This window comes from Salmo salar, chromosome ssa25 (assembly GCF_905237065.1).
Source record: "Salmo salar chromosome ssa25, Ssal_v3.1, whole genome shotgun sequence".
NCBI classification, from domain to species: Eukaryota; Metazoa; Chordata; class Actinopteri; order Salmoniformes; family Salmonidae; genus Salmo; species Salmo salar.
In genome coordinates this window covers 7,703,616-7,711,899 of record NC_059466.1, presented here as the reverse complement: position 1 = coordinate 7,711,899, position 8,284 = coordinate 7,703,616, and the positions used below count along the sequence as shown (strand labels likewise).

The 8,284-nt window shown below is 44.0% G+C and overlaps 1 protein-coding gene across 4 annotated transcripts in view; it reads right to left on the bottom strand.

Annotated features, from left to right (window-relative positions):
* Positions 1-3,989: 3,989 nt before the first annotated feature.
* Positions 3,990-8,284, bottom strand: part of LOC106586107 (E3 ubiquitin-protein ligase HECW2) — a 73,408-nt gene continuing 69,113 nt past the window's right edge. For all 4 annotated transcript variants that reach the window (XM_014172970.2, XM_014172976.2, XM_014172975.2 and 1 more), the window contains one exon: positions 3,990-8,280. In XM_014172970.2, the coding sequence (XP_014028445.2) occupies positions 8,169-8,280 (112 nt within the window). In that variant the 3' untranslated portion in view covers positions 3,990-8,168. The remainder of the gene's footprint in view (positions 8,281-8,284) is intronic.

The following is an 8,284-nucleotide window of genomic DNA, read 5'->3' as shown; positions in this document are numbered from 1 at the left end:
AAACTTCAGACGGGCATGTATATGTGCTTTCTTGAGCAGGGGGACCTTGTGAGCGCTGCAGGATTTCAGTCCTTCACGGCGTAGTGTGTTACCAATTGTTTTCTTGGTGACTATGGTCCCAGCTGCCTTGAGATCATTGACAAGATCCTCCCGTGTAGTTCTGGGCTGATTCCTCACCATTCTCATGATCATTGCAACTCCACGAGGTGAGATCTTGCATGGAGCCCCAGGCCAAGGGAGATTGACAGTTCTTTTGTGTTTCTTCCATTTGCGAATAATCGTACCAACTGTTGTCACCTTCTCACCAAGCTGCTTGACGATGGTCTTGTAGCCCCTTCCAGCCTTGTGTAGGTCTACAATCTTGTCCCTGACATCCTTGGAGAGCTCTTTGGTCTTGGCCATGGTGGAGAGTTTGGAATCTGATTGATTGATTGCTTCTGTGGACAGGTAACAAACTGAGATTAGGCGCACTCCCTTTAAGAGTGTGCGCCTAATCTCAGCTCGTTACCTGTATAAAATACACCTGGGAGCCAGAAATCTTTCTGATTGAGAGGGGGTCAAATACTTATTTCCCTCAATAAAATGCAAATCAATTTATAACATTTTTGACATGCATTTTTCTGGATTTTTTTGTTGTTATTCTGTCTCTCACTGTTCAAATAAACCTACCATTAAAATTATAGACTGATCATTTCTTTGTCAGTGGGCAAACGTACAAAATCAGCAGGGGATAAAATACTTTTTTCCCTCACTGTATGTGTATTATAGTAATAAAAAATGAAGTATTTGGTCCCATATTCATAGCACGCAAAGACATCAAGCTTTGTTGGATGCATTTGCTGTTTGTTTGTAAACACTTCTACGTTAATGTGGATGCTACAGTACCATGATTACAGATAATCCTGAATGAATCGTGAATATCGATGAGGGAGAAATTTAGAGGCGCAAATATCATGCCCCCAGGACATGCTAACCTCTCACCATTACAATAACAGGGGAGGTTAGCATTTTTTGGGGAGTATGATATTTGTGCGTCTGTAACTTTCCCACTGAAGTGTTTAGAAACATATTATATTCCTATTTACATTAAAAGTGACTCCAAAATGAAACAATACATGATTTATCATTCATTTCTATTGGGCACTAAGTAATCTAAAACACAACCAAAGAGCAAATGCATCCAACAGTCTGCACTTTAGCTTCGTAGTCATTGTGCCATCCGTTTTATCACCAAAGTCCCATATACTATCCACCACTGCGACCTGTATGCTCTCCTTGGCTGGCCCTCACTACATATTTGTCGCCAAACCCACTGGCTCCAGGTCATCTATAGGTCTTTGCTAGGTAAAGCCCCGCCTTATCTCAGCTTACTGGTCACCATAGCAACACCCACCCATGGCACGCGCTCCAGCAGGTATATTTCATTGGTCATCCCCAAAGCCAACACTTCCTTTGGCCAACTTTACTTCAAGTTCTCTGCTGCCAATGACTGGAACAAATTGCAAAAATCACTGAAGCTGGAGTCTTATATCTCCCCTCCCTAACTGTAATCTGTAAAAAGCACACCCAACTACCTCATCCCCATATTGTTACTTATCCTCTTGCTCTTTTGCACCCCAGTATCTCTACTTGCACATCATCATCTGCACATCTATTACTCCAGTGTTAATGCTAAATTGTAATTATTTTGCCTCCATGGTCTATTTATTGCCTTACCTCCCAACTCTTCTACATTTGCACACATTGTACATACATTTTTCTATTGTGTTATTGGCTGTACATTTGTTTCACCCTTGTGTATCTCTTTGTTGTTTTTGTCGCACTGCTTTGCTTTATCTTGGCCAGGTCGCAGTTGTAAATGAGAACTTGTTCTCAACTGGCCTACCTGGTTAAATAAAGGCGAAATAAAAGTAAAATTGTTTCATTTCAAATCCAAAGTGATGTAATACAGTGCCGAAACAACAAAAAATGTGTCCCTGTTCCAAGGAACTCACTGTACATATTGTAATGACCTGGCTAGATCACAAAGGAACAATTGTCCAGACAGAGGTATGAGTTTACGAATTCCCGGTTTATTAACCCAACTGAACACAGGCTACTGTTTGGCCATACCCACGCCAAATAAATCAAGGATACCCGTATAAAACAACAGTGACCATCTCTTGTTAAGACCAGACGTAAGAGAGAGAACAATGGCTAAACATGGCCTTAAACTTGCGATGCTCCACCCCCTGACACCCCCCCACGCCGCTCCACCAACCACCAGGATGCCCGGCACAAGAACATTCCAGGCGTTTCCGTGGTTGGCAGATAGCAGGTTGACTGGCATGTCAGACCCCGCGAACACTGGGTACTGGTAAGTACAACACATAACACACAGCTGTCTGTGCGGGTTGCTACAACCCCCTACCACAAAGTCTCTCGTCCCCATGTGAACAAACAAAATCTCTGAAGCAACCCGGAGGTCCTTTGCCTGTGTGGCCGTGATGGTCGCAGAGTGTCCAGATGTGAAACAGGGGGCTCAGTCCGTGGCAGGGGGCTGCCCCTCTGGGGCCCAAGGGATGAAGGCAGGGAAATGGGGAACAAGGATGAGGGAACGGGGAATACAGTCCGTGGCTCCGGGGAACCACGCAGTGACACAGGGAGGGAGACTGGGGGAGTGGGCTGTCTGGAGCCTTGTCTGCGGCGCCTGGGAGTGGGTGCCTGGGGAATGTCATTGCCAGAGAGGGGAATTGTGGGGGTCCCTGGGGTTTGGGGAGAAGAGGCCCCTCTGTATGGGGCTAACCTGTCCCGGTGCAGTGCCACCTTTCTCCCCCTGGGAGACAGCTGCACCCGCTACACAACCTCCACTACCCTCTCCAGGATGCTGCAGGGCCCCACCCAGTGGCTGTCCAACTTGGGCCATATGCCTTTCTTTCTCAGGGGGCTGTAGACCCAGACCAGTTCCCCAGACACAAAGTCTCTTCCCCGGGTATGCACGTCATAGTTCCTCTTCTGCCTCACACCTGCATTCATCAGATGCTCTCTGGCGAAGGTGTGGGCTGTCTCCAGGCGGTCCTGGAGTCTCTGGGCATTCTCTGGCCCCGGAGGAACAGGAGGGCTATACAGGGGCCGACCAAACGCCATCTCTGCAGGGGTGCGGATCTCTCTCCCCAGCATGAGGAGGGCAGGCGTGCAGGTGGAGTCTTGGACAGTGAAGCGGCATGCCATGAGGACCATGGGCACATGCTTGTCCCAGTCATGCTGATCTTTGGCAGAGACGATGGCCAGCTGCTGTCCAGGGCGTTGACGATGGTCTCTTTCTCCTGGTTAGGCAGAGCATAGGCCACAGGCCATTTTGTGAAATAGTCCATGGCCGTGAGCACCCAGCGGTTTCCACTACATCCACTCCCACCCGTCTGCAGTACAGGGCCAACGGGGCATGGCATTGGAGTGGCGTGCCTCTGCCCTGTGCACCACTGTGAAGTCGTACGGCTGAAGCTCCTCCAACCAGCGTGCAACCTGCCCCTCTGGCTCTTTGAAAGACATGAGCCAGTGGAGAGCAGAGTGGTCAGTCCTTACAATAAAGGGCAGGCCACCCAGGTAGTACTTGAAGTGTTTGATGGAAGCCACAACAGCCAGGAGCTCCCGCCGGGTGACACAGTAGGGGTGCTCATGTTTGTTGAATGTTTTGCTAAAGTACGCCACCACTCTCTCCCTCTCTGGCCCCAGCTGGGCCAGCACCCCACCCATGCCCACATTGCTCGTGTCTGTGTTCAGGATAAAGGGCAAGGGTCCTTGAATACTCTTCATTTTAAGCTGCCCAATTGTACAAGAGTAATTATTTTGAGCCAAACACAATTTTGTCATCATCTGATGATAGTCAAATAGATGCCATGAGTTATAATAGTCAAACATAGATTTATTGGTAAAAACCAGTAGGCTGTTTGCTACCCAATTATTCAAGAGTAGTTATTTTTATTGGTAATAAATAAAAACTGGTAGACTAATAACTGACATCAAAATCACTTTTATTTTCATATTTTCGCTATACGTGAGGTGTTTGTTGTGTGTTTTGTTAACATTCAAATGGCACAGTATGATTATCTATCAAGAATAGAATGCCTTGTAGCTCTCCCAGTCTTGTTTCACACGGTCGGGAACCGACCAATTAAAATGTGTTAAGAAACTAAAAACAACACACTCAATCAAAAACGTCTAACCAATTACAGAGCACTGGTGTAACGCCTATCGCTGTTGTTCCTCCCACTTCTGTTGACACGCCCACTTTCAGACACTCCACATACTGTATGTGGTTACCCATACTTGAGGCGAGTGGCTACTCAAACACCATACTTACGATGAGGGGCTTCTTCAAACGGACGGCATCATCGATGTGAACCGAGTATCTCACAATGACAGGGTCATTCACACATGTATTGTACAAAAAGCTGTAAACCATAAATACAATCATAGATCAGAAAAAAATGAAAAATAAATGGGGCAATTCAATTGTTTAGCTGGGCCTCGGTATTTTCATATTTTCCAAAATACTTTGTTATGGAATGCAGAGTTAAAATAAAATGTGTGTGTGCGTGTGTTTCTTTCTTTCTTTCTTTCTTTCTTTCTTTCTTTCTTTCTTTCTTTCTTTCTTTCTTTCTTTCTTTCTTTCTGCTGTAGATCTCTATATGCTGCTCTCTAAGGGTTGTGTCCTACTGGCTGAGCCCCTGCTTCACCTAAAAAGAATACACAGAAAGAATACACACATCCATGTATCGCTAATTAAAACTTGCCCTGTGCCATTGTATTTTAATACAATCATTGGGGTGAAAAGGAGAAATACAGGAGCTTTTGCATAGAGTGGAGTTCTGACAGTGGGATGTCCAATCCTATTGGTAATTGATCAGGCAAGGGGAGTGGTGGTGGTGGTGAGTTTTGTCCTTATTGGGCGAGAAGCAGACTGACTTTATTCTTATTGGACATTCGCAGCAGAAGAAAAAGCCTTAGCATGGAAAATGTCTTGATTGGCAGAAATGATTTGAACCCCAATGTGAAAGGTTACTGCCCATGCCACAAAGCCGCCCCTCCAAGCTCGAGGTGATGTGGGGATGTGTGGACGTTCGAGACTGGGGTCATTCCGTTAAACAGAAATAGGGAGACATGGATTATGCGAGCCCCAAACCATTAGTACATTCGGTGCAAAATAAACAGTATCAGTCAAAAGTATGGACACACCTACTCATTCAAGGGATTTTCTTTATTATTACTATTTTCTACATTGTAGAATAATAGTGAAAACATCAACATTTAAATAACACATATGGAATCATGTGGTAACCAAAAAAGTGTTAAACAAAGAGAATGCAAAACTGTCATCAAGGCAAAGGGTGGCTACATTGAAGAATTTCAAATGTAAAATATATTTTGATTTGATTAACACTTTTTTGGTTACTACATGATTCCATATGTGTTATTTCATAGTTCTGATGTCGTCACTATTATTTTACAATGTAGAAAATAGAAAAAATAAATAAAAACCCTGGAATGACGAGGTGTGTCCAATCTTTTGAATGGTACTGTATATGTATACACAACAGGGACAGACATACAGTACATGTACAAGTATATACAAAGAAAAGAGCACGCATGGTACACATACAGGTGCTCTCACTTCCTCTTCGTCATTCATTACAGCCCTATTGGTTCTTCGTGTAGCCATGAACCATGACCCTTAACCTCCATCCTCTGATATATCATCACGACAAGTGAACACTTGAATGTAACAAAACAAATTCCCTTAAAGCGTGCTGGCACAGTTCTTCAATAACACTCGTCATAACCTGTCATATAAACAACAATGCTTGTTATAACATTTCATAGTTAGTGAACCCATACACAGTGGGACACAAAACATAGAGATATATTTGATGTATCCCTCGTCATGTCTTTGGACGTATTTATAACAGTGCTACGAACACATTATAGCAACATACCCTAAAGTACTATTTGGCTCCTCCCGCCCTTTTCTCCACATCGATAGCGATATCCTCATGCAAAATCTAATAAGAACAAACTTGTGTTGCACTATTTCGGCATGCAAATATCGAGCTATAACACAACACCATCTAGGGGTTCCGGACTCAGTGCAGCTCACAGAGTTGCTGAGATGGACCTTGCATGCAGTATCGAGCCAGGCTGAGATATGAAGGCTGCCTCCACAGTGCATCACAGTGGGGCTTCTATTACTATCTACTCCAGCCCGAGTTGTCTGTTTAGCTCACATAGACCTCTGTACAGTAGTGTGTGCACCCCATAGAAAGTGTGTGTGTGTGTGTGTAAATAAATCCTTTGGGTAGGGGTTATGCACTGAGAAGTCCAAAACCAGGATGAAAACATGCTTTCAAGAAATCGTAAGCATCTGTGTTGTTGTGTAGTGTATGCCCCGTGCTTAAAGACGCTTCTATAGCTGTGTCGACGGTACTGAAGTACCCATATAGAATGTGCTGCCCTCTTGTGTTTGCATCCTGGAACTGTTTTGTAACACACTTAAAGCTAGAATCCTTAATTGAAAGAATTAACAAAGCGGCACCCCGCCTCTGTTTTGGTAGAAAGCTAAAGGGGTGGGCCTGGAGAAATGTAACCCCTCTCAAATTCATAGACAGATCTATGGATGCAAGGACTGACCATCCATAATATAAAAATTACAGTTTTTACCATGTTTTGAGGCTATACAGTTGGTTTACGTTTACATTGTTTACAATCATTGGAGTAAAACAAGTTTATATTTTGGGTTCTGATGGGGTACAACTGTTGAACTAAGTTCATGATGCATTTATAAGTTATATTCTTGAAGAATCAAGAATATCATTAATTTATAGGTCCAAAAATGGATGTAGGAAGCAACTAAGGATTCTAGCTTTAAAAGGTGTGGCTCTGTGTTTTTTATGTGTGACACAGATAAACCTTTTGAATGTCATTTTGAACAACCAAATAAACAATACCAAGTCTCTCGTTACAACTGAGTTTTCAGTCGTGACCCAATAGGAAATGGACGCAACCCTTCGTAAAACAATGAGTAAAAGTCTCTCTCATCTCCCTCATAACAAGGCACGTGTCCAATGCCACAGTCTCGATTTCCATATTCCTCAATCAACCACAGTCAGCAATTGTATGAACTACACTTTGTGCGGCTCTGGTGTTTCTTCTTCTTTGAAGGCTCCTCAGTCTTCCTACTACGGCAAGCTGGAGGTTCATACATTCACTCTTTTGTGATACATTCATCAGTACACTGAATGGGAGAAAATTACATCACTGAGAAATAAAGCCTTTTGTTTGGCAATGTCTCAGTGTGTGTATTTGTGTGTGTGTGTACATGCATGTGGAGCTACATGCGTCTATGAGAAAGTGCATCTCATCTATTTGGAAAAAGAGTGACCCTACAATTGTATTTGTATCCGTAAGTAAGTGTGTGTCAGTTTTAAAGCCTTGCTCATGTAGTCTAACATAAGGTAAGTGCAGTGTGTTTTGGAGTGTGACAATGCCTTTGGTGCCCCTTAGGAGCTCTGACATACAATTTAATCCCTTCAGAAATGATAATGGTCTTACTCATGAGGGTCATCTTGAAAGTGTGTGCGTGCGTATGTTAGAAGCCAAGGCATTAGTCCATTATGTATTATAGTGTGCATAGTCTGCAGCCCCAGAGTAGAAAATGACACAGTTCTGAGGTCCAGAGCACGAGGTCACTCCACGAGGAAGCATAGGGGATTAGGATAAGGTTCCTCTGGGCTTGAAGTGCAGGCTGGATCCCTGGAGGAAGAAGAAGGACTGGAGATACAGTAACCAAGGCCATTAAACTGATAAGAGATAAAGCACAAGTGTGGTTGTTGTACGCAGGAATCAAATGGAGGGCATCAGTGTAGGTAAAAGAACAGTAACGTTATTCCAGGAAGTATGGGATCATGGAGCAGGGAGGAATAGCAAAGCCAGGGGGTCAAATTGGGCTTGTCGTGTTGGTGGAATTGTCCTAAAAGTTTTTTTTTCTCCACAATGATAATTTCTTGTAGATGTCTATTCAGTTTCCATTGTGTACTGTGAGTCTTGTCTCGCTTCAAGCTAAGTTGGTAGGATTTCCTCTCCACCATTGTTCTTTCCCAATTCAACCCCTAGCTGTGGCGGACATTTTAGAGAGGTTACTCCAGGCCAAAGGTGCTGGTTTCCTCCACGGCCGTCAGCATTTTCTCGTAGAGCATGGAGAACGACGGGTACGGCGGGAGGTCCAGACGGTTAAAGCATGTGTGGGCCCTGT